This window comes from Synchiropus splendidus, chromosome 6 (genome assembly GCF_027744825.2).
Source record: "Synchiropus splendidus isolate RoL2022-P1 chromosome 6, RoL_Sspl_1.0, whole genome shotgun sequence".
Classification (NCBI taxonomy): Eukaryota; Metazoa; Chordata; class Actinopteri; order Syngnathiformes; family Callionymidae; genus Synchiropus; species Synchiropus splendidus.
In genome coordinates, this window is record NC_071339.1 from 21,517,577 (window position 1) to 21,545,049 (window position 27,473).

General features: G+C 41.1%; 1 protein-coding gene across 2 annotated transcripts in view; it reads left to right on the plus strand.

Annotated features, from left to right (window-relative positions):
- tafa3a (TAFA chemokine like family member 3a) overlaps window positions 1-27,473 on the plus strand; it is a 133,899-nt gene that overhangs the window by 81,542 nt on the left and 24,884 nt on the right. For both annotated transcript variants that reach the window (XM_053869291.1, XM_053869292.1), the window contains exon 2: window positions 6,351-6,463. In XM_053869291.1, coding sequence (XP_053725266.1) covers window positions 6,352-6,463 — 112 coding nt within the window. In that variant the 5' untranslated portion in view covers window position 6,351. The remainder of the gene's footprint in view (window positions 1-6,350; window positions 6,464-27,473) is intronic.

Genomic DNA, 27,473 nt, shown 5'->3' on the forward strand with positions numbered 1-27,473 from the left:
GTATATATGAGTGGTGCGTTCTGTAACATTCGGTTTTGCTTTTACTTTTACGTTTTTTTCATGTTTTTAATGTTGTAAATGTTTTTAATCGGGGCAAAATATTGTGTATTTTGGTGTTGAGTTTTCTATTGCATTGTGTGTTGATTTTACTTGTTGACTGCTTATTACATTTTGCTTTTATTTATTTCTATTCATTATTAGTATTTATAGTTATTAGTTATAGTTATTTATTTTGCTTTTCACATTTTTTTTTTTTTTTTGGTTACTGATGCCTTGTCTTTCCCCCATGTGGGTGAATGGTTTCTGTATTCCCAGGTTTCATTTTTGATTTATTTTCAATTATGCATTTATCCTGCTTATTTATTTTCTTCAATTGTGTTGCTCTACGTTTCAGATGTCAAGCTACCTCGGAATGAATCACCTCTCTTTCTACATTAATCCTCTGATTTTGGTCGATTTAGCAGCACGCTTATCAATACACTAGCAATGTCACCCGGCAATGTAAAAGCTTCAAATGACACTTCAATAATTAAAATGGAAACATAAACCCTCAATTAATTATACGGCCAGAAAGGTCACCTGCAAAATTAAATGGTTCGTTAGCTTTTACGCACTGGAGTAGTGTTTAGGTCATCGATTTTATCCTCTCTGCTGAGCCTGAATAGCGCAGGATTACAGGGGACATGTCCATCTGCATTTGGGCGACAAGTAAAGGGTCTTCTGTACGTGGCAGGCTTCTCAGCGTTTACACAAACCCTTATCCCTTCACGACTACAAAGACTAGGGACAGTGTTGCCAACTTGGTGACTTTTTTGCTACATTTATTTTTTCCTAACTCTTTGGTGAATTTTAATGTCAATATTGACTAAGTCACTTCTTGGTCGTGCATAAGAGCGACCAAGAAGACAAAAAGTTGTCGTATATTCCTGGTGATTTGGGAAGATTTTGTTCCAGTTATCCTTGCATACGACTGTTTACATTTCGTGTTTCATTCTTTCTGGCTCATCTCCGATTCATAGAAGGAGCTTTGATGAGCTCTGGATTGATTTGAAAACAACTTAATTGATTTAAAAAAAAACGTTCAAACCAATTTAGGCTACACATCTGGTGCAGAAAAAGTTGTGTTGCAATCTTTACCTCGACCCCGAGTCTCCATCTCTTCCGCTACATTTGCTTAAAGGAAGGCTGTGAAGAAACGTGGATTGGGAAGCCTTGTGAATGTAGTCAAACACATTTCCACAGTAATGTGATACACAAACCTGTGTGCACCTCCAGCACTGAAGCATTTCCTAACTCCTCCTGAGATGCCTGTTCGCTGATGAACCACCTGGTCCCGAAGACCTGTCCTTGCATTAACATAATTTTTCTGATAACCGGCTCAGTCTGACCACCTGAACGCTACCAGACGCGCAAGATGGAGCCTTTTAATTTAATACCAGATATAAATCTGAACTCGCAGTCCATCTCAAAAATCAAGCAGTCGTCATGGCCTCCACTGGTGGATGTTTCATTTTCATTAAGCAACGCAGATGCAGTCAAACAGCAATTATTTCTGAAGTCCGGCTGTCGCTGCACATTTATTTGTTGTGCTGTGCGTTAAAATCAGAAAACCACAAGGGAGGCTGAAAACAGTTGCGGCTGAATAACATTCCTTTTTGTGATACAAACCCAGTATATGAAATAAAAGCTGATGAATGGAAAGTGAGGTGGAAGTGTTGCTCCCCGGAGCTCGGATCCATGAGAAATGAAGCGTGGTGCTACATCAGGCATCGAGCGCCGGCTTCAGTTGGCAGATCGGCATCAGCGCTTTCCGATGATGTGCCACACCGACATTGGCACAATGCCGCTACACAACAATACCACGGGTGTAATAACTGACATGTTTAATCTGCCTTTTTGGGAGCTGTTTGAACAGCCCGGCGTAGAATGTTTTAAAGCTCCATTTCACAATTCAAATGTCCTCAGTTTTAAAATATTGAACGGAAGTATAAATGTTTAATTATTCTAATCTAACATTGTGAAATGTGCTCTTCATATTAGCTGGAGTCAGATTGACAAATTGCTAGTCAGACTCTCTGTTTCACTCTGAAAGGCAGCATTTACTTTATTTAATTTTTCTGAAGGTGTGTCTATTTAGACTTAGACTTAGACTTTCTTTATTGTCATTGCACAAAATTGGCCCCTGGTGTCTTGTCAAGAGTGACAAGACGTAAGACGTGGATCCAAGCTACTGAGAACTTTTGGTACAACTGCAATGGCTATATGAATTATTCTTGAGCGTTCAAAACTCCAAAGAACGCATGTGTCAAACTCAAGGCCCAGGGGCCAAATGTGGCTCATGAAGTCATTTTATTTGGCCATTGCTCAAACTCAAATACAATAAAATATACAATGTGCAACAACACCTCCAAAGCAAGTCGACGTTGTGATCGTCAAGTATAACAGCGCTCATAATTCACCATATGGAATGCTGTGTGTGCGCAAGATCTGAAATGTCAACACGCAATTTTGGAAAAAACAAAAACAAAAAACAAACATGCAGATGAAAGGGAATTTCAAGTGTGTTATGTAATGATGATGAGAGAGCAATTTGACACTAAGCTGATACAATTATGCTAAAATTAGCCTCAAATAATTAAAAAGAGAGGAAGATTTCTGTTTGGATTCTAATCCCCTGTTCAATTAATTCTAGTCGCACATTGCACTGGAAGTATTATCTTCAGCCAGTGACTTGGGCGGTGTTGCACATTTTGACCTCTTGATTTGTTGACGTCTCACTTGTTGCACATTAAAAATAACTTTCAATCAGATGGTTAATATAGCTACGAAAGCTAAACTAAACCTACCTCGTCCATGTGTAACATGCTTCAGTTTAAAAAAATTATATTCTCAGTTTGGTCTTCAATTGTTTCCGATACTGCTCAGTAGCTTTATCCTCCTCAATTTGGCAGTGAGCCAACTTCTAAGAATACTTACTGAAACTTTTAGAAGACAAAAAGATGAATAAATAAATAACATTTAAAAAACCATTTCATTTCCTCTTCAAAACTCAGCTGTTTGTCATTAAGCACCATAAAAATACAGTTTAACAAGATTGTAAGTGTAAGGCACTGAACAGTTATGGCTGCAAACACATTTTGTTTATTCATGTCGCTTACCGCGCTGATCCAGAGCTCACAATATTTACATCCATCTCTCTTGTCTGGGTCTTTTCTCGTGTCCTTGTTTTGCACGTTGCAAGATTTTATTTGGCAAGTTCCTGCCACCAACTGTCGATCAGTGGACTGGTGTAAAACTGTTGGCAGAACTTCATACCGCCCACGTGCTACCGAGGTTTGGCATTCCTCTGCATGCTTACAGAATGGAAGCTCAGGACTGACATTTGAGGGCTGCGAGTCCAGTTTCTGAAAGCGTACATGGTCAGAGATCTAATAAATCTGATGTAAACATGCAGCAGTTCACTACGCTGTAACAATTCAAATCGTACCAGTTATTGAATGGCTCACTTGGAAGCCGACATCCAAAGACTGCACTACTCTGAGTCTTTGGTCAGTGTCAGAACTGTTCCTATTCTTGGTTCAGTCGTCACTTTTTGGCCAATTGTGTTGTACAATGTAACAATTGGCCTGATCCATGTCGCCAAACATGAGGATATCACTATCCTCACACCTAACTGCGATGATACAGGTCTAATTTAAGGTGACTGTTTCCATCGCATAGAGAAGAATGAATCATTGGAACATTTGATATACACAGTAATTTCTGGACAATAAGCCACTACTTTTTTCTCACACGCTGAATGCTGCAGCTTAAACAGCGATGCCACTATTATATGGATTTTTATGTGAAATCCTTGCGCATTTTTAAGCCGGTACGCGGAAATCACCAACCAATCTACAGCGTAGACTGCACCTCTACACCCACGGCTTCTAGACCAGTGGGGCTAGTGTATGTCCAAAATTGATTTTCTTCTTAAATTTAGTAGGTGCTGATTATTTCTAGGTGAGCTGAAGTCCAAACATTGCAATGTATGTTACAGAAGGGCTGAAAATATACTGTTTTCATGGTGGCATGTGGTGAGGAGCGAGCGCATGGGTGTTTGTTTGTTTTCTACCAATGGTTTATCGACTTATCATTTGACTTCAATTCATCATATTATTTGTTTTATTTTTCGATTGTCTTTTTCGAATGTGCTTGGGCATTGGATGTAGGTCGCATTGTGTTTAGGTGCACTTCCGAAAAGATGAACAAATAGGGGACGAGGATTTAACAATTTCACATACACTGAAATTGTATTGTGTTTATAATGGCTTGACTTGCCACCGACATTTTTTGGGGCCCACTGCTGCCTCTGAATGAATTATTCTTGAGCATTAAAATATGTACAGGCCGATGTGGTAGCACACAATTGTATATTTTACCTTTAACTTTATAGAACATCTACTTTTATCTTTTTGCTGGAAGGAACATATTTGGATGATAGGCTGCGGTCAGTTCAGGTTCACTTCTGAGATGGAGGCGTCAGATTAGTCTCATTACCTAACCTTTATTACCACACCAAAACCAATAAAGATGCAGAAAGAGATGCAATTTGAAGCTAGCTACTGATACAGCCACTTTGAAAAGGAGTAGTTTGGTGTGAATGATGCCTGGTGTGTTGCAAATGCACCGTTCTCAAGCAAGGAGTTGCTTTGTTGCTAGTGATACTATTACCAGACCAGAAAAAGATTCTCATCTGGCTCTGAGGGATTTTGGTTTCCCTGTGAATTAAGGAGACAGTGATGTAAGAGTGGACAAAAGAGAGATCAGAAATGTTGTTCAGTAACACACACTAATGTTGAGTCCAGATTCTAACCAGTGGACTTGTCGCTGAAATAAATAGTGTTCCGTCATTGTTCAATGTCCTCATCATATTTTTCATAGTGTATGTAAATACATAAAACACTTTTGGTGTTCTACTATTTCATGGAATGGAGTGACACACTGTAAAATTTCATGAACCATTAGGTCGCAGGTATCACTGCTGCCTCTCCCTGGTACCGCAAACATTGCAATTTTGGTCTGAGCTGCACTTGTGTTGAACTCCGGGTCATGAAAGAAAGAAAAGAATAGGGAAGGACACAAAGTGAGGGGCCCATGTCTGCCGCTAAAACATGGTGAATAATTCAGCCATCCTGTAGAAACTTTCTGTTTGCTCTTGAAGATAGAAGGATGCCACCTCCTCGCCTTTCATTCAGGGCATTTCATGCCGGAGGGAGGCGATGCTAACCTCTTAGGCTTCTGCAGTCAAATCTTGCACAAGTGGGCTGCTGACATCTCTGCAGCATTAAGTTGTGAGATCCATGAAGTTGATGATTCTGTGCCACACTCTCTGTGACCCTTCACCTTATAATCTCCTGCTAATGACTTGCATTATGATTATTATCCTAAACACGGCAAACGCTCGAGCTGTTTAGCGAATTTCCAAATGAGAACTTTCCATTAAAATCCCTCCACATTGCCAGTCACGACATAATCCCACCCGTGCTAACCCCTGCCAAATGGAGTCGGTATCCTTGCATGAAACGCAGCATTTTTGCTAATTTGAGTGGCTGCACTTGAACAGAGTTCAAAGCAGAGCTCTGATTTGCGAAATGCGTCCCCCGCGAGGGAAGAGCGAAGTCCTGTTGGCAATAAGATGAGCCACTGATTGCATTGCTTGTTCTTTTCTCCACAGGCCTCTGAAATAGAGTATTTCTGTGCAACAGCCTTTCGAAAGTACATGAGGATTACGGGGCTGAGGACATTAAGACAAATGGCCAGGGAGCAGCAGGACGGCAAGAGAAGGAGACAAATAAACACCATTAGACAGGTTTTCCCCCCTTCAATCGCTTGGTAACGTGGCCTTCAGCGTTGCACCGTAAAAAATCCCACGACATGTAACCATGTTAGGGCCCAAACCAGCTAATGCTTGGCCTCTTCATTCGAAAAACAAAGTGGAAGCCGTGAACAAGCTCTCCAAACAACAACTTCCAAGCTTGTTATCTCATCACTAATGGTCCGCGCCGCTCATTCAGAGGACATTTGTAGCATTGAATCCTCAAAACGCTCCTTTGTTGCGCAGTGTGCGCCCCAACGGGGACGTGTTTAATACAAATGTATGTAGCAGCCGCTGTAATTGCGGAGGTGAACGTTTGTTTGGAGTAGGAGTGGATACCTTCCTCCCCAGTAGTGTCGTGGAAAAAAGACACCATTTGTTCAAAAGTGTTTTATCTTGACTTGCAGTTTGTGTTTGAATTGCACTTCCAAAGTAAAACAGAATATTTAACGATCCATGTATCACAATCCTGCTTGTTTTTCTTGCCCACCAGGATGAAGGAGAAAGACCTGCAGAGCATGTGCAGAAGTGCATTGCTGCTGACCGTCTGCATGGTGTCGCTTTGGGGCCAGCTGACCAGTGCGTCGTCACACCGAAGCCACATAGGTGAGGCACATTCACTGAACAGCTTACAGTCGTTGCTTTTTTGAGAAACGTAGGTTACATGTCCATGCTGAGCATCTGTGACTGCACTATTAAAAAAAAAAAAAAACAGTTCAGGCAATCATAGAAAAAAGCTGCTGTTGGCGGCTTATTCAGACCTGATCAATATGACCACAAACTGTGAAGAAAACTCACAGCTGACCTTGTGATTTAAGGTACATGGACACAGTTGTTGTGCCTTTGACGTAGTGATAGAAAAACTAGGTAAACCTCCAGGGGGCGGATCCTTCAGATGCAGAACAGTCTTCCATTTGGCTTTGTCTTGATGAATGTGCCCGTCTCTGGATATTCCAAAAGAAGAAAATCTGGCTGTGACTTGTCAGCTCAAGTTCAGAGTTTGAGATGACAAATGACGACAAACACATGTTGCTTGAAACTTGCTGAAGACGCTTCCCAGTCACCTCAAACCTTGTGGCATTACAGTTTGTTAATCGCTGTTCTACATTGATTTCACATGTCAATAAGCTATTGTTGCTTAAATTTGCAGAGAAAATACAGTGAGAATGGTGGGAAAAAGGTTACATTTTGGTCTCTGATCATGTATTTCTGCATCAGTTTTGTTTCTGAGCACATTTACACCACAGACTAATCTACAAATAAATAAAAGAATAATCATTTATTTTGATTTTAGATACAAATAAATAATAAATTATATTATTTTTTGCAGCTGCTTGATTTGCTTTTTTTTAAAAATACATTTTATACTAGTCACCTCTTTTGTGACTAGTACTGTAACTTGCAGTTGTTATAATATGTAGTGTTTTTCGGCGAGCAAATGCTAATATTAAAGCCAAAAATGTGAGGGATTACTGCATTTGTTCCTTTGTCTTTGGTTCCGAAGCTTGTAAGTCTGTGCAGTTATTTGACCTATCATCAATTCACTTCACTGCAAGAGAGAAGGGCAAGTACGACGCCAGCCAGTTTGTTGTCCTGCATTAGTACGTAAATATGTGAAAAGATTGTTTTTCCTGACAGTCTGGGATAATTCGTGCAATTCTAATTAGTACAACGTGGGAATTGTGTTGACATGACATATGGTTCAAGGCCACGTCTGTGTTTGTTGGAGTGTGTTCACATATTTGGCAACAAAGGAAAAGGTTTTCCCACAGTGTACCAATGTCAGATGCCAAGTAACTTAACAAATAGTATAGGACGACATGCTCGAGAGAGAAAGGAGGAACCAGAGAGAGGGAGAAGAGGTTTATCCAAACGTCAATAAACTAGACAAGCGAAAGAAAGTGACTCAATCCCTCTCGATGTGTGAGCGCCCACTTAATTACATTACATTGTAACTTGGTCGAAATCAGCTCTGGATGTATTTTCTCTGCTCTCAGCTGAATTTCTCCCCTGCCTTGTTTTGCCAAACTGTATCTGTAATATATTCAAATGAGATCATCTGGAGGTTGTATTCAGGAGGACAGTTGAGGTTTCTGACTTCACGAGACATGGAGTCGTGTCTTTAAGAAGGAAGGATTAAAACCAATTTTCTAGTCGGTGCCTTCAAAACTATAGATCAGCATTATGGAAATTCTGTGAGTCAAAAAAGGCGACGGAAGTGTGATGCTCTTGGTTCGACTTTCCCGGAGGGCCATCTGCTACTATCTGATTTTTACTTTGCTGTCACACTTCTGTCTGAATATTTGTGGATAATTTGTCTTTCTCTGAAGCTTGAACAATGTAAGAACATGCATCCGTGGGGTCTGAACAGGATGTATTTGGAAGCATTGTTTGGACTCACATGCAGAATTCAAGGTCTTACAAGGTTGATAATGGTTGTGCTCATCTTTTCTCACTGTTTGACCTTCACAAGAAGTATCGGACCTTGATGAAACATTGGAAACTGAACCAAAAAGAAGGCAACTCTAGCATTTTTTTTTTTATTGCTTCAGATACTTCCCTGTCTAATCCCCTGTCTACAACACAACATATCCACGACACATTACTAATTCACTTTTACGGTGAAGGCAATATTTATTCACCAAAACTTGAAAAATGTCAATGTTTTGGTACTGCGTTAATAGAAAAGCATTCTTATTTATTTATTTATTTGCAATCCGATTTTCGAACAAATTGCTTCTCTAACGGCCGTCGGAACGGATTGTGGTCGAGAACCGAGGTACCACTGTACTGGCAACATCCGACTTACAACGTGCTTAACTTACGTCCACGGCCAGCAGATGCTTTTTTTTTTTTTTTTCAATGTCTGGCACCGCAGCTGGCACCGCATGTAGCATCTCGGCATCTCACTCTCACACAGCGATCTACCACTACAGTAGTACCTATAACCCTCACCATCTGCTATTTTGAATGCCACTCGACTTACATCCGTGTTACATGTATAAATACTTGCAGTTTATTCATAATATGAAGAAAGGTTTGAGAGTTGAAGGAAGTAGGAGTGAAACTACAAAAGAACAGTAGTTGCAGAAATGTCAATTGACAAAGTAGTATGTTTGTGGTGAGCACAGTAATCTCTGGACTAAATCTTCAAAAAGTAGGTAAGCAGACGTGTCAAACTCTGGGTTTATATTACCTGCAACAAGTCTGGTAAAAAAAAAAAAAAAAAGAAACACTGCCACCACCACTTGTTCCATAATGCACTGCAACAGTGCCAAAGGTTTAACTCAAATTTCTGTTCCTGGTCAGTTGTACGATGTTCTTGTTTCAACATTTTTTTTTTGCTCCCTCTGACATCTTGGCTCTTCTGGTCCCACGGTGGCAGTGGCATCATCTTATTTCGAATAAACATTTAGAAAATGACTAATTACATGCTCTTATCTGAAAAAACACGACTCCAGTCTGGCAAACAAAGACCCATTTGTAGCGTAGAGATAGATGTAGGAGTCTGAACCTGAGTGAAGGGGTCAAGTCTGACAGTGGAGATTAAGGACGGGACACGCACAGGGAGGGAATGACCTGTCACCACTGGCCATGTGAAGGACCTGCGGCAAAGAAGTAACAAACTTTCATGTGTTTGGTACCAGGACAATTATCCAGACTGATGGAGTGGAAAATCAAAAGTCCTTATCTACACGACTCCAATGGTAATGCTCCACTGTTATCCCACTACCTGCAGAGTGGGATACTAGGTTTCTCATTCATAGTATTAAAGGGGCTCTTTTGTGCCTTTTAAAATACTTGTATTTATATAGCTATATTTAGTTTAAGTTTACAAACATGGCCAATAACAAAATGCTGGATGATGCATGCTGCCAACAATCCTACACCAAAAACTTCGGTGTTTTCAGTCACAACGTTGGATTTTTGAAACCGAAGCTGTCTGTTCATGATGACATCACCGCTCCATTGCCTCTTCTTTCACCCAGAAAGCCATAATTTTACAGCAACTAGAGCTTTCTCTAATAGTTACCACAAACTTTTCATTATCTTAACAGTAAACGCCACAAACTGTCGAGAGACACACCGCCAGATTTGAGCAATGGCTATGTTTCATTGTAAAATGAGGTGAACTGAAGGTGACTGAAATTGAGCTGACAGATGTGTGAATAAAAAAGGAACAAGCAAGAAAAATACAGGTCTCTCTTGTGTCTTGAGGGTTAGGGTTAGTGTGTAGGGGTGTATGACAACAGCTCAAGTGTTGTGGGTCCACACCAAAGTCTGCTGCTAACGCTGTGCATGCATCTTCCTCAGTTGTGGCTAGCTAGCATGTTTTCACTCATTCAAAAACCACCCAGACACATTACTTCAGAGAATTTTTCAGATCGGAAAAGATGCGTTTCCTCATTGTAGTCTGAGCCCACCCCATGTGAAAGAGGAATAATGACCTGATTTCAGTTTTCCTCTGAATCAATGTCGGACTTGTCTTTGTAAACGTGGCTTGATGAAAACAAAATTTAAATACGACGTTCTCTCCCTTTCATCTAATATGTGTCAGCGGCCGTTATTTTCGCGTGTCTGTGTCCCCTTATCATCGCATATGCTTTTATCAGTAACCCCAGCCCATCAGTCACATTTCTTCTTTGCGTCCACCGTGATAATCTAACCGTTCCAGTCCAGGTATATCCGATGCCGGAAGAGTGACAGTGACGCTATAAATCCTTTTGTTTTGACTGCAAACATATTGAATAACCCATTTAATCTGCAGGCTTACATTTCTGTCCCTTTTGCCTCTGCGTCCGTCTGGCTGGCGTGATTTGTGTGCTTATTCCTGTGATTTATTAGTGGAGAGAAAGCCAACACAAGTAGTCTGCCCCCGCCGTCCCCCCGGCTCCACTGACACTTAGGTAATCATGCTGCCTTGTCCCTGAGCTGCAGAGGTCAAGTCAAGGTAGACCCAATAAACAAACCTCTTTAGCCCCTCTGTTTATTGAGGTGGGGGCTCCGCCAAAGCAATTGAACCTTTCACCACAGTCTGACTGAAGGATGTTGAGCCTTGGCGCATAAACCTGGTAATAAGACCGTCGCTCCCCCCCAGAGCGCCATCTGCATTCATTAGCCAGTCATGAATGAGTGGAAAAAGGTTGAGAGGGCTCTGCGGGGAACGCCGGCGTGAAAACAAACTACCTTTTGGCTGTACAATTTGTTTTGGTCACAGATTTAGACGGATGATGCCACTGGGTCAAATGGGAGTTTCATTACTCAGCTGTTTAGATGCTTTTCCCCCCGCAGTGGTAACTCATTTATAAAGTAGTAATCAAGCTCTCTGCGGTTTGTTGGTCAGTGTCTTCTGAGGCCAGTGCTGAAATGCGGAAGAGAGGAAAACAGGCGTGAAAAAGCACGTCCCAGGGAGACGGTGTGATGCCACACGGCTTCCATTTCTTGAGATATAAAATCCTCTAAGCGACGCCGTTCACCGGTCGTAAACTCTGTTATATTTTTAAATACAAGGCGTTTAGCGGCACGGCTTGCTGTTTCCTCTGAAACTGGAATCAAAATCACTTTGGTGCTCAGGTTTAACCAAGTTCCTGTTCCATATTCACACGCTCACACGGGGCCACGCTGCCTTATTAATAAGATGAAACTGCGCACTGTGGCCTCAATTCCGTAAAACATTTCCATATTTGCTTATTTCCAAAAACTGTGATGCACTCTAATGGCTCATTCTCAAGCTGATCTCTGTGCTGTAGGGGATCTTTTTTTTTTTTTTTTTATATATGTGCGTTTTCTATGCAAATTGGCTTAAATCTAACCACTCTTCATTTCCAGTGTTCATATGAGCAACAAACGGATACTCTGGAGCTTAAGTTAGAAGTCAAATCCAATTTAAACTTTTTTTCGGCTCAGTTTTTTTAAGGTTCTTAACGAGAAGCAGCCTGCCACATAATGCTATTTCTGTTTAAAGCCGCGGATCATTTTGGGAGTCGGAAACAATATCTGCGTGCATCTCTGTAGTGTGCTGCCGCTTGTTTATTGAGATCTACAAGATCATTTAAGCCAAATCAATGGATGGTGCTCAGGTTCTTGTAAGAAGGAACTGCTCCATTTTTGGGGGCGATTTACTACCACTGGCTTTAGATATTTATAGAAATTTGCATTTATCCTATCACTTTTGCCTTTCAGTATGGTGGTGCTTTGTGTTCTGAAATGTTGATCTATTCATGGCGCATTTATCCTCCCTTTAGGTACAAAATTGCACCCGTCCTTTTCAAACATGCTTCCATGCGTTCTTTACGTTGATATTGCTGTTGGCCTATATATCCACCAGGGAGGAGCAGCTTGGAATCTAAAGTTTATGACCACAACAAACTCCAAAGGCAACATGGCGACTGTGGAAGAAGAATTGACAGTGTCCCTCTTGGACAAAAGAAATGGAGGCAGCATTGTAGGAGGTGGTCAGTGAGGCATGTCACTTCCTCAGCTGGTCCACCTGCCTGATGCGATCCATCGGAAGTTCCGGGGCTGGAACCGGATGTTAGTAACACGCATGTTCTATGAATTGTATTTACTGGTTATATCACGTAAAGTTGTGATTTTTTAAAAATAATTCTTAAAATACTCTATATTTAACGTGAAAATCTGGAAATTATACATTTTTACTTGCATGTGTGAGTATGCAGTATTCACGCCAATGACGTCATCACATTGTCACAATCTAGATTTAGAAAGAGAGACATTATCAATATTGTACGGGAAACATTTCTCCTTCTATTTGTTTCACATAGATTTAAGAGGAGCAGGAGTGAGCATTCTGCCCTTGAACAAGGTTTATGTCTACCGTGGTGCGGTGCTTGAGTTTGTTTATGTTGTTGGATTAAAAAAAAAAATAGAATATCATATAAAAAACGTACTATTTCTAAATCTAGACTATTTTGAGTAAAACAACTATTTTAATGAAATTAATTAATGAAAATATTACGTAAAAAAAACGTATTAAAAATATAACCATCTACGTATGCGCTTACCAGCAAACGTCAGCTGGTAAAACATGTGCATTTCCGGATCCAGCTCCAGAATTTCCGGTGGACCGCAATAGGCAGGCGGACCAGATCAGGCAGTGACAAGGCCGTTAAATACATTGCGACTGGAGGACAGACAATTTCCGCCATTGTTATGTCTTCTTTGTGTCTTATTAGAGCTATGTATCTGGCAGTAACAGCAACACTGCCCCAAATGGTTTCCAGTGGTACTGCTCCGTTTGGTCTGTGTCCGTCAGCTTTGTGGAAACATGTAGAAATATGCACGAAATGAATGCAGAGCATGGACGGGAGGCTTCGGAATTATGTTTTTGATGAATTCTACATTCTACATTCTACATTTGTCTAATACATATGTTGAAAAAGAAATGGAATTCTTTCCTGTTACCTATATTATTATTGAAGAAAGATAAGATAAAAAAAAACATTTGGAAAGCAAATGCATTTTGTAATTTGTGGCTGAATTTTGGTTTATTGATTCAATTCAGGGTTTTCTGTCAATACTGCTCGAGTAAACAAACCAAAAGCGTATTGTTTATTCTAAACACTACTGCAAACTATCTTCACTGACAGCACATGAGCATACACACATGCCTGCGCTGTGATTTCTGAAGAGGCAGCACTACTTTGTGTTGTGAGGACTGGCCAGCCTGCTGTCACACTCCACAGCAGGTCAGTATTCAACACTCGCCCAGGGATGGCTTGACATACAAAGTGGCAGCAGCAGGGTCACTTCCACCCTGGGGGACGTGTGGGGACGTGGCTGCGCTGCATTCGTCCTGACATTTGGAGAGCAGGTGGACGACACAATGCTGGACGGAGATAGCGCTGGGGCCCAGATTGAGATGGAGATGTGGAGCTGTTTGAGATGCGCTATGGGGATGACAGAGGTGAGCTCGCCCATCTCCCCGTGGCAGCTGCTGAGATTAGAAAACCATCAAATGTCCTGTGCTATACGCCTCTGAATGGCAGCTGTATAGATGAGTGTCTGCGGGTGGCCTTGGTCCTGTTCTGTTTTGTACGTGATAAAATGGTATTAGCCCAAGTCAAATGCACAGAGGGGAAGCCCACAATAAATCCAGTTGAATATGTATTGAGGATGACGTATCGAATGTTGCTCCTGTCATCGCTGCTGCTTTAGTTACTGTTGAGAAAAGTTATGGCACTCTGTGACAACTTTATTGATGACCACGCCACTGAATGTCAAAGCAATAAAATTCCTCGTATAATACAAATAAAAAAAAAATGAAATGAACACATAAATAACACGGATCACTCGATGACCACAAAGCCTGTGCTGGGCCACAGTCAAGACCATTTGTGCCTTTCTCCAAGATGGTGGCCATTAAGGGATTCAACAGCCGCTTATATGACCTACAGGGATTGGACAAAATAATGGGAACACTAAAAAAGCTTTAAGGTGTTTCCATTATTTTGTCCAACCACAGTGTCAGAAGCAATCCAAAATGTGAGCAGTGCCTTTCTGAAATGGGCAGAGTTTTGGGATTTTCTCGGTCTCAATCTGGATTTGGGGCAGGCAGATCTCCTCCTGGACAGGTGACCAACCAAGATAATATTGCAATAGTTTGAGTTGTTATGCAAATGCATCCGTTGTGATAGTCGGTAACAAGCGGCTAGAAATCTGTTAACTGATGCTAATGAATAGAATACCGTTATCGATTTGCCTCTGAACTGGCAGGGTACTGACCCTGTTCACCTTTAATGTTTAATTGACTGACAACTAAGGCGGCAAATACTGACAGTTTTCAGTACGGATGGGCGATAACTTATCATACACGATATACTGTCAAACACAATGTCCACAATGACAATTCTGCATCTCACGATAAATGAACACGTGACACACTCATGCATTGGACCTGCATTCATGAACATGACAAAGACCGCGACGACGCGCCGCGCTCTGCAGCGTTTGACAGCCGACACCAGCGTGTGACAGTTGTGGAGCGTGTGGTGGACTTTGGTTCACGATCATAGTTTTAAACTTATTTTTAATACAGGGAACCTTTGATAATGACACTGGTCGACTCTGAGTCTCTGGATCCCTGTTTATTTTATTAGTTGGAGTGGTCCTCATAGGTTCTCTGACGCGGTCGCCTGCCTTGGTTCGTATCAACACATGCAGGTCTCCCGCTGTGCTGGTGTCTCGGTAAAACACTGTGGTGAAAATAGATATTGGACGGAGCTCTGCTTCGATATTGGCGGCGGCGTCCTCTTTCGTGTCCCCACTAGGGCTCACTGATCCCGGACACACTCTCACAGGCAGCGCTAATGCTACAATCCAGCATCAGTTAGGGACCATCAACAAATTCTAAAACGGTGTTGGCGAAATCTTCAATAAGGCAATGGAAAACTGTCATGTTTGCCTAAGAAGTGACCCAGGTGCCGATGATTGCAGGCTGACAGAAGGCACGGACACAAGATTAAATTGATAAATTTAACACAAAAATTCACAATAAATACAGACGACGAAGACAGGAACTGAAGACACCAGAGTCAAAACACGAACAGGGAAATACACAGATGGACTAGGGAAAAATCTGCAACAAAAGAGAGGTGAATTAGATTCAACCTTCAAAAACAGGGAGAACTCAAACACGCTCAGATATAGGTCCAATCAACTAAAAGCGCTACGTGGAGGAGAAACACTCAAACTCACAAGAAGGGAAAAATCTACACAATTGATAAATGAAAAGTGAGTTTAAGAACACTCACACGCGGTCTGGCTAAAGACCTGAGGAGATGAAAACAGAAGCGGAGCAAGAGGAGAAAGCGAAACACAGGAAGCGGCTGAAGAGAAATTAAAGCGCGCGCAGGAATCTAGAAAAATTCAGAGAGAGTTCACAGAGTGCTGAACGTGACAGAAAACAACCATTTTAGGAGAGAGAATTGTGAAAAGGATTTTCATCTCACAAGACAAAGGACTGAATGTTTGTATAATGTGTTCCAGAATACAATTTGACTAAATGATCATTTATTCACATTATTTCCAATATTTCTTCAATAGCATCTAGGAAATGTGTCCACTCTGGTCCATAGTTAAAGTCAACTGTTAAGAGACATGAGATACAGCAGACAGACGACTCAATTTAACCCCTAAGTCTGTCAGACACGAGCGGCCTCTACCAGTGAAACATTGAATTTCTCATCTCTACACTTGGTTAACTATCATATTTAAACATAAATAAATAAATAATGATGTTGGAGTCAAACTCCACTAATAAGTTTCACTATAAAACAGTTTCAAGAGAGACTGTAGTATGTCCAACACATGGAATAGAATGAAAATGTATTTATCGTCATAACTATCGTTATCGCCGGAATTACAACATTTATTGCGATAACTTTTTTTGTCCATATCGCCCATCCCTAGTTTTCAGATGTACATGCCTCCTACAGATGTTGACGCATGACACATGGGTGTTTCAATGGAGTTAACTATTTCCACTCAGAAGTGACTTTTCAAGCAGAGGGGAGGTGTGCGTTGGGGATGAGGAAGAGGAGGAACATATGCTTCAGTTGAAAGTCCAATGTCTTAGTATGTGATAAGGCTGACTTTGGCGTCCCCCTGGCACGCAAAGGTCCACGTGAAAATGGTCGCTGTTTGACACTGTGGGAGTGAGAATGTGTTGGTTTAAAACAAAGACAAGCTGAGAATAGTCTGGCCGAGAATGTTACCCACGGGTGGATGAGGTGGACAACACGTGTGGTCGGGTTTCCCTGGTAAACTCCAGCAGAAGACAGGTGAAAGGAGTTTGGATGAAAGCGAGCGCTCCACACTGACTTGGTGCCAGCAGCCTTCTTCTCTGTCCTCCCTCTAATTACAGTTGAACTGTAAACTCATTCTCCCAGACTACATGACCAGTTACCTCCGGCGACGGCAAGAAACACAGAAGAATTTGGAGGATTCTGATACGACCCAAAGGGGAGCGGCGCGATAACCATTTGAGAGGATGATTGCAATTAGAGGAAGCGCGCGAACAGCATGGTGGTAATTGGCTCTTCCAAACTAAAAGCCTGCCCTTACACAGCAATTAGATCAAGCTCCTCTCAAGTCAGTCAATTGTGTTGCTGTTAATGGTTTATGCTCGGTTGAAGATTAGCACGAGCCGTTACAATCCTTCTGTTCAAATGAGCCACAGCTCTCTGTTTGGTCTTCGCCGTCCTCTTCATCGGTCAGTGACTCTTTGAAGCCATTCATTTGCTAGTAAAGGTGATTCACACGCTCTGGCATTTCAGATAGGCTGTTGGAAGAGAGAAGACAAGCATGTCTTCTGTTCCCTGTGGCCAAGCTTTCTTAAATCTTATTTAATGAGAGCTTTTTTCGTTCAAGTCACAAATTGCAGTGGGATTCATGTTGTACATATGAGGTCCATTGATCCCTGGTCTTTAAACATTGCTGGACTGGGGTCACTGAGGCCAATTCCATCTGTCATGAGCGAAGACGTGGGGACGGCAGGACAGGAGCCCAGTCCATCAAGGCGCCCAGAGAGAATTCACTGTTGCTAATTCACTGTAATGTTTGTTTTGGACTGTGGGAGGAAACTGAAGGTTCCAAAGAGACCCCTGAAAGACTTGTCTAGTTTATTTATAATACAATTCAGTCTGAAGGGTATTCGGGTTCTGACTGTGTTTTCATGCTTTAATACTTTTATATAATGAACTTTGTGGCATCAGTATCCCACCAGGAGAGAAATAGATATCAGTTTCTTTTGCAGTTCACTTTATTCTTGTAATTTACTTTGGTAAGTATTGCAGTTATCCTATGTTAGCCTTAACTTATCTAGCGTTCAGCAGAAGGCAGCTCTGGCATTCAACCAAGATTATTAACTCCCCATATAAAGTGGGACAGAACCTCTTAACAGCTGTTAATGATAAGTCGTTTCACTTTAGTAGTTCCACTTTCTGATGCAGATGCCACTTGTCTCTCCCCTTTAAAACCCTCCTTGATGAAAAGTTGTGAATTGGTTCTTCCTAAATTACAGTGTAAGCCATTGAGCGCAGAGAGGCTCAGACACTTGTTTGTGAATACAAAAATACCATGTGATGATGACGTCCCAGAAACTTTTCTGTTGGTGTCCCCAGCTTCTCTTCCCATCACCACTTCTTCTTGCACTAACTTTTCTAACTGAATCCTGGGCTGGAGGCCCCTCCAGAGTCACGGACTGATGAAAGTGTTAAATCAACATTATTGGACAGGAGGCAGCAAACCATCACTTAGGATCTGAGTAATTATCCGAGTGAAGGAAGTTGTCATTCAGGAGATAAGGAAACAGTCCAGTATGTATGGTTTAACTGAAGAGCCAAAAAGAGAAACTTGGCTGTGGAGTAAAGAGTTTTACGTCAAGAAAACATAATGGGAGGCGTGATTCCAGAGCGAGGAAAGTTGAGTCAAAAAGAAAAGGTCATCCAATTCAGAAAAATCAAAATACATTTATTTAACTGCCACAGACATAATAGCATTGTTTTTTTTCTAAAATGTATTTTTTATAACCATATAATAGAACAACACATTTTAATGACAGCGATCAATTTCTGCTACTTTAAAGGATAAAATTTGTCACATATACTGTTACATTCAAACAGTAAAATGATTTCCACTTGTTCTTTTTGTAAGAGGTTATTAAACACCCGGTTATAAATGTACATTTTCCCCTGAAACCACTTCTACATGGAGCATAGACTATAAATCCAACTAGACTTTTATTATTTGTCGTCAAACCCTGTTGGGAGTGAATTTGAAGTGAGACTCTGTGGCTCCTTAAGTCAAACCTATTAGTGCACAACATGGGCTTGTAGTTTTTCATGAAAGGCTAGTTTCTAACTGTGTAAAATAAAATATAAACTTCTCAAATGCAGTCCATCAATTCCCAGCTGGTGCCTCGCGGCTTCGCTCTGTGACTTTTTCTTGCCTCGTGTCTCCTCAGGAATGAAGTGCAGAGCAGAGCAGTCCGCGCTGCGCCGTATAAACAGCAGCCGAGGCCGAACATCAGCTTTATGTGAACGGACTGAAGCATAAAACGTAATGGCTGAAACCTTCAGAGTTCCTTTCAAAGTACTATTTTTCTCAAGAAGGGTTTATGCCCGTATTTCTCAGTGAGATGGAATATTAAAAAAGGGACGTTTATATTGAGCCGTATATGGATGGACAGGTGCGCTGCTCTTTTGGTGGTTTCTAACGTTCTACACCACATTGGTCAGAGAAGATTTGTGATTTTATTTTCACTATATCCCATTTTTTCATTCAGAGCACTGAATGATTTGTAACCATTTCTTGTCGTCAGCGTCTTGGGACATTACATCAGCAGTGGCTGAGACAGTTCCTCTGGAGACATTTAACATTTAGAATTAGTTCTAATCTTCTTCCCTCTGCTTTCCCTATGAGGAGTTGCTCGGCAATGAGCCTCTTTCTACTTTGCTTATCTTGATCGTCTTGCCTAGTAATGCCTCCTCTTTATAATTTTATTAATTTAATATCCTCTATCCGCTGTACCATTATGTAATTGAATCAACAAGCCAATCACAAAACAGAAGCGTTTCTCAGCACAAACGGGGCATTATTTATTTTTAGTTTAGACTTGGGCGGAGTGTTGCCGGGGGCCTCTATGGCCCTTGGTCTGTATTTATCCGGACCCCACAAGTTCAGTGTGACACCCTATAACTGACCATGCAGAAATATTGTTTTCTGTTCCAAGTTTCTCCTGTAATAATTAACTGTCCTTCTGCCACAGGTACTTGTCTTAATGTATAACAAAGTAAAGGCTTTTTCTTCTTTTTTTGATGCCATTATTATTTTTTATTATTTTAGCACCACAACTCGTGAATTACAGTATGTTGCTTTTATTAGTTGTACATAGTGAATGTCAATGCATATATTTTTCAACCATCATTTATTGTATTCTTTTTAATGCTGTGGGCTTATTTTTTATATTTACTGTATGTTATCACTCATCCCGGATGTTTTCAGTTCATTGTTTATTGTTCATGTCATACATTCGTATGGGGCAGAATGCTCTGACTGTCCCTTTCATTGAGGTTGTCTGGTGGTACACCGGAAGCTCAAATATAGAAGTTCTTCTTTGGGTAGGATCAAAGAAATATGGAAGATGCAGGTCTCAAAGTGTAGACTTGTGTTAAACGTTATGTGCAGTAATCTGCACATAACTCCAGGAATTTCATGAAATATTTGGCAAATGATTACAATATACCAAATGTTTTCACTGTCTCCAAAAAGTTTGGGTCAAACGGGGAAAAAAAGAGTTTTCAGCGTTGACACGGATGTGCCAAAGAAATGGGTGACAGCCGGCTTCACTAACTGGGAGGCACAGTAGGAGCCAAGTGGCCCATTTCCACAAACAACATTACAAAGAAAACACCTTAGTAAGATGTTTTCTTCTATAATTATTTTACGTCCTGTCTGTAGATAATGTGGTTCCCCGCCAGGGTATTTATACGCCGCTGCTCAACACTACTTGTTGCTCTACATTTTAAACGATCTACTTGGTTGAACAAAGATAGATCAGCGTGCTTCTCAGCAGTCGTTCTCTCTCGCACATTTTAACATTCGACAGCCGTCCCCTTTCACTTGAACCGGCAACCGTCTGTCTGTCAGCCCTGAGAGGCATCAGAGGAATCTGTTCCAAATGAAAAGAAGTAGGAATCCTGCTTGAGAGCGGCGATGGCAGCCGTTTAGAGCCAACACGACACCGGCCTGACAGATAATCAGCATGTGTGCATGTCAGATGAGAGACCGTAGATGGCAGAACCCATATCTTTACTTTTGTCTGCCTCAGTGGGGCTCAACATGCCGAGTGCAATGTGCTTTTATTACGATTGCCTGAAATCTATTTCATTTTATATGGAACTGCTAAAACTGTTACTCTGCACTGCAGACTCCCAGATGACTGTGGTTCTTCTTCTTGTATTCCACTATGTAATATACAGTAAAATAAGTCATATGACGAGGGGATGAACAATTTCAACAGTACATTGTTTCCATTTTTCATGGTTAAGAGGTGGAATAGAGGATAGAGGTGGAAATTGCATATTAGTTATGGACAGTGTTTGTTTATAGTAAGAACGACGTTAGTGGCACCAACCTATAGGACACATTTAAGAGCCGTGTCAATTCACTGCATATGTCTCTAATAGTGGAGTGTCCGTTCCTGCATGGAGCATGTATGTCCTCCCTGTTCTTGTATGGGTTTTCATCTGGCAGTCTGGTTTCCTCCCATGGCCAAGTCATTGATGACTCTTATTCTGAGGTTCTCAAATGCAAATCTGAATCTTTGAGGTTGCTCCGTCTTCATGCTCCACTGCAACATTTAAAACAAGAAAACATGAATGATGTTTTCAACTTGAAACCTTCATCACGACCATAGTGTTCTGGCTTTGTGAGCACGATGGTGTTGTCCCGTTTGAGTCTCTCTCTGAATTACAGATTTTCACTGTCCACTTTCTGTTAGCAGTGAACTTGAATACGTAATGTTAAGGCAAGAACGGTATATGTCATTTAACATTAGTGCGTTTGAACTAAGGATGCACTGAATATTCGGTTGCTGAATATATTCTACAAGACTGCATTTGGTTTTGGTGGCCAAGAGTCACCAAAGTCGAATAGAGGCGTGTGACGCTGTCATGATATCAACAAATACAGAGCAGCCTGGATGATGATTTTTCCATCAAATTGACAAGGCTCTGTGAGACCACTGGTGAAATCCAGGAAACACACTCCACCATTCTCCAAGGCGCCGTTGTAGAGACCTGGCAACACAACCCTTCATTTTCAGCAGTGACAGCACCAACTACTGGCTTACTGCCTAGTTGGCTGGTGACCGGTTCATCATACTTATTATACTAAATTATTTTGACTTCTGATGGTATCGCATGTTTCCTCTTTATTTGATCACTTCTCTGTCATCCATGGTGTCAAGTATCAATGGCCATTGCCATGGCAACGCTTCAGTGCAAAGTGTGATCCAAAGTCTGCTTACAGTGTTGAACTTTTCAAGTATTTCTAAGCGTCGGAACGTGAGAGTAGAATTGCAGTTTGCAACGTGTATTCAACCAAACTATCTAGAGCCTTCAGTTTACGTTATAAGCCTGTTCACTGTGGCTAAGCTAACGTGTAGCAAAAGGACATGAATTTGTTTGGTGTGGGTTTATCTTCTTCAATGTCTTTTTGGAATGCATGATTTGTTTGAAGGACTAATGTAAATTAAAATGATTTTTAATGTCAAAAATATTCAATCATCTAAACATTTACTTTCATTGAAAAAGTGTATATAATGTATTCTAGACTATTTATGCAACATTAAGAAAAAAAACAGTAAAAAACTTGTAGCAATGTTTTGAGTTAGTCTCAACACATAAAATAATCGTCCCAAAATAGACTTGTAATTAAAGTAAAATCATTTTCTTCCTCATGTGATGAACATGAAATAAATCTTTCAGCAAACCGTTGCAGTCTGTCACGTTCCTTCTACAGTGAAATTCAGATGCCTGAGTGAAGCAATTTTTTATCTAAGCTTAAGATAAACTTTCATTTGAATGCTCTGCTTTTGGGCTTTCAATAACCATTAATTTTTTTTTAAATTACTACGACCGTCGCTATTGTACAAAATAGCCCATATAACTCTTTGTTCATAAGGTGAGGCTACCTGGTAAATCCACCGTGCTTTGGCGCAGTAGTGCTGGTCACTACTGTAATGACAGTTATGTGCCTCGGTTCGCTTCTTCCAGATGGTGTTTGACTGTTCTACATTGGATAAACCTTGGGGGAGATTCAGTAATTGACAATGGCAGCACTGGATTGTTTAAATGGGGTTCATGAAGAACAGTTCAGGGGCCATAAACCATTGACCTGCGGGACACCTGTCCAGGATGTGCCACACCTTTTCCCAGAACATGCGGTGTGGAAAAAAAAAGCAAATTAAAAGACCACACATCATCGTAGAAAATGTTTTTTTGAGCTGAGACAAACTGCTCCGCCACCTAATGCGTCTGAGAATGATTTGCGACGGGAGAACAGATCATGATTGTGCTCTGATAGGATTTCTGTACATTCATTATCACATTTGCAGCATGGAAATTGCACTCTGCATGCGCCGAGCCATATAGACGTCACTCTCCCACTCGGCTCTGGCTGATGTCCCTGGATTTAATAACTCCAGTTGCCTTTCACTTACACTGCAGTATCATTCCTGAAGGCGCTTCCATTGATCAGTTGGTGGTGGGCTGGAACATCATGGCCGTGAGATAAATGGTACAGACATAGACATAGATACACCCGAATGGCAGACTCTCAGGGAGTTTAAACACTTACTCATCTCTTCTCCTCCCTGTAGCCTCAGCAGGAAGATGAAAACAACTTCTGTTATCTCCCTGCTTATTTAGTAATTGTAAATCTTTGGTGTTTCCTTCTTGTGTTATTCCTCACCCCTAATACTGCTTCACTGCAGTCAGATCATTTCAGTTTGTTGGCTCTTTAAGGAATAATAAACAGTAGAGTTGAAGCTGCCGACAGTTCTGTGTGCTTCTCATCTGGCAGGATGTGTTGTCGATGATGGTTGAGATGATCATGAAAGTAACACCACCTCTTTAGATAAAAGTCAGTGATTCTGTCTTTCCGTGATCCATTTGTGCTGCTTTTCATCTCTACTGGAAACTTGATTCCATATTCGCTTGTTCAGTGGTGTCGTAGTTAATGTGTGTATCATTTGAAGCCTGCGTACTGTCTGGAATGAGGCAAAATGTTTTGGTGCAGGTGAGTCCTCAAATGCATAAACTCTTACACAGGTAAGAAGATGGTGGTGAATAAACAATTCTTATGTTGACCATACAATACATTATTTAAAAAAAATAGTGGCCACAAAAAAGACAGAAGTGCATTGTCACCTGAGCCCATTTTCTGCCTGTCCGTCACCACATGTTTAATCGGATTTTTAGGAAATGTTGATGAAGGTTTGTTGGTGTTCTGGTGTCTGTTATCATGTGATGTTTGAAGCCTCCTCTGGTGTCTTTTTAAATGAGCCATTAATTGGTCTTCAACTGGATAGTCTTTCACACTCAAGTGGGTCTAATAACCCTTGGTCTGCGGCTCGGCCCGGCCGTGACTTCACGCCTCTAGTGGCACCAATAGAGTTCGAAACCCCTGGTTTAGATGCTCTGTGCGAGTTACTGCAGATACTGTAGAGTTGGTGTCCAGCAATTTTGCCGTGTAGTAAATCATACGCTATTATTAATAATTATTGTAACCTTTGGCTCCCACAAATTATTAATGACAAAAGCTACGCTTGTCTGGTTCTTCAAGTTGCCAGTGTTGAGGTTACATCGCCGTAGAGCATCTCAGAATTTCATCTGCGGTATGTGTTGAATCCGCCTGAGAAAATGAATGAATGAGTCACTGGCCTGTCAGCACATGTGCGGCTGAACAGCAGTGAATGATTTGAGGGCCTGTTTGTATTTTTGTATCAAGAGCTATCAACAAATCTTATCGAGTCAGTATAGCAGCTTGAATGATTGGAATCGTGAGGCAGTGGCTCGGTCGAAATCATTATCATTTGATTCTCTGTCAGATCCGTGCGACCTAGAACGGCTGTTTTTTTCAGTAGCAGTTGTTTGTGTGGTCTGGGCCCGTGGCCAGGACATCAGGCTGCTTCCTGCGATTTCATCTGCTTTTGCATTCACAGCCTGGAAAAGGCAAAGCGACACACGCTGTGTGAGGCGAGTTTGAAAACACACGCTGGTTATCCGTCCTTGTGCTGTGATAGTGGAGTTAAAGCCGGACCTGTTGCCTCCCGCCTCAGAGGAGAACGACTTTTCCTGTCAGACTCATATGTCTGGACGTGTCACATCAGAACATAGCTTTTGATTTGACGTTGATATAACTGAACAGATTTGTAGAGTTTGATTCCATCTCCAAGGTTTGAGGAGCAATATGTCCTTGTGTGATTTTGACAAAATACCACTGCACAAACACGCAAAGCTAATTGATGCCCCAAAAGCTTTGGAATATGTGTCTGTTGAATGTATTATTCATATAATCAAGTCTGAGTTCTCTTGTCTGGTTAGCTTTAGTTTGCACTTGCTTCATTTGCATGTTGCTGCTGCTGCTACACTGAACCATACTCACACGACTTTCTCTGTAGCGGAAGATGAATAATTCAGCCAAGCTGCCATTACACCATGGTATTGCTAGAGGGCACGTGAAACACACATTTTTTGTGTTGAGTGTTAAATTTAGAATGTTGTGAAACAGCTAAAGCTGCGAATGCTGCCAGTGTTTGCAGCGTTACAACCGCTATCACACCACCGGTGTCGGTCACGGTAATTCAACAGGTAGGTAATTCAGATGGTTTACTGCCTGGAAAATGGAATTAATGCAAGTAAATACACGCTGTCGCACCAAGTCTGTGCCACCATTGCCGCCTCCGTGCTGCTGGGCCGCTAAAACAAGGTCGAGTTCGGTATTGTGTGGCATTGCGCCGCAGTATCTGTCTTGTTAGAGTGGAATAGAACGTTCATGCAGGATAGCATTTGATAAAAGTTAGGTGCCTCCGGAAATGTTTGAAAATGAAGCAGTATTTGTAGACTGTGAATCAGATTCCGCTGTTTAAGCGTCAGTATGATGCTGAAGTCGACGGCACAGGCACCAAACCATCACTTGACACCAGGGATCAGTGGTTTAGTCTACATGATACGCAACTAGGCGTTGTAAACCCACGATGAATAGGCAATAGAAAAGTGTCTGAGGATACATTACCACTTCATTTTTAAACAAGTTCTGAAAATGAGCGTCATGGAGACTGACAAACTGGGTAAAGACCTAACTGCTACTTGCTTCCACAACCCTCCACAGCTGCCACAGCTGCAGTATGGGGCACAGGGAGCAGATGAGAGGTGGTGGAACTTGTCAGATTGAGCTCTTTTATTGAAGTAAAATGTAAAACTGTTTTCACAAGGCGAAGTTGTTGGATGCATAACAAGTTCTTCACAGACGTTGAGTGAACTGATGCAACCATGCGTGTGGCTCAATCACTTATTGATGATGATGATGATGATATAGCTTCTTCATGTCTTGAGTTTGACACTGCAGTCTCTGCTGGTAGGTTCTCCCTGACTGAAAACACCCCTACAATATTAATGCTATTGACAAAATCACTGTTTAACTTATTCATACTCGACAAATAAAACTCTGTTAGTCGCATTTGCACCTGTCTGATCTGCCATTCTGGATTGTGCTGTCAGTGGAGTCACTGTCAGCAGGAGAATGAACGCTGTGCTTTTCGTGTATCCCCTGTAGAGCTTCTATTACTGTATCTTGTGCTCGGCCGGCCAGGTGAAGCTGGCGCACGCAGTCATGCAGCTGACAGCTGCGGCAGACAGCAGTTTCTCACTCAACACAGCCTGCATGTTTAAATCCATTATTTGATTGTGACGGAGGCTGAGAGGACCTGTCTGAACTTAAAAGCCTGGTTCTGATATTGAGACGCGGTTTATTGAAAAGGTCCTATTATTTTAGGAACTGTCACAGATGTCTAACTAAGAGGGAAATAATGACTGCAGTCCCAGGAATTTGGTCTATTTCATATCACTGTCAACCAGTGACAGAGTGACAGGCATTATGAGACCAAAGTTGTCTTCATTGTCCTTGAAATAAACTGCAACAGCGAGACTTTTCAGTGCATTTTTGGGTTACAGTTTCAAATTAGTTATACAAACAGTACCTTTGCCTTTCAAAACAGTGCAATATCAAACAATAAGTGCAGCCATTCTACTGCACTTAAAGCTATTAAATATGAAGCAAAATAAAACAGAAATGGTAATGTTTTGTCCTCTTGCTTGATGAGAACTGTTGTTGGTAGTATAAAAATAAATGTTCATTTGTATATATTTCACATACATTTCTCATGCATTCTTGGTGAATTAATTGCAGAAAAAACTATCATAGTATGCAAATGCTAATGTGTCAACCGCCTTCTTGTCAGTGTACCTGGAGCTAGCATGGTAGCTATACATCTTAAATTGACACAGCTTCAAGCTTTGATCATTCTGGTATCTCGGTTAAAATGGAATAAACCTCAAATTAAACTTCTAATTAAGTTGATTTTTTTTTTCAATCCCGCTGCCGTGACAATATGCGACTCAGCAGTTTTTTTCTTTAATTCCTTCTTCTTCTCATGAAGAACCCACATTAACAAATTGTTACATTGTATTACTATGACACAACATTAAATTGCTTTAAAATATTGTATATGTATATCCTTTCAGTAATAATACTAATAATGATAATTATAGCAACAACAATAATAATAACGAAATTACAAAAATGTCATAAATTGTCAGTGCAACATGATCTAGTCATATAGTACGGAGCCCTGGAAGTGACAAGCATGAGTTTATTTTTTTTTAGCCCGAGACAACAGTTCTCCCGAGATCTTTCCTAGAGTGCCTTCTACTCAAAATAATACCACATGTGGCATGCATGACTTTTTTTTTTTTTCTCCCGACATAACGGTTATCTCAAGATAATTTGTACCTCCAGATGATTTTTATCT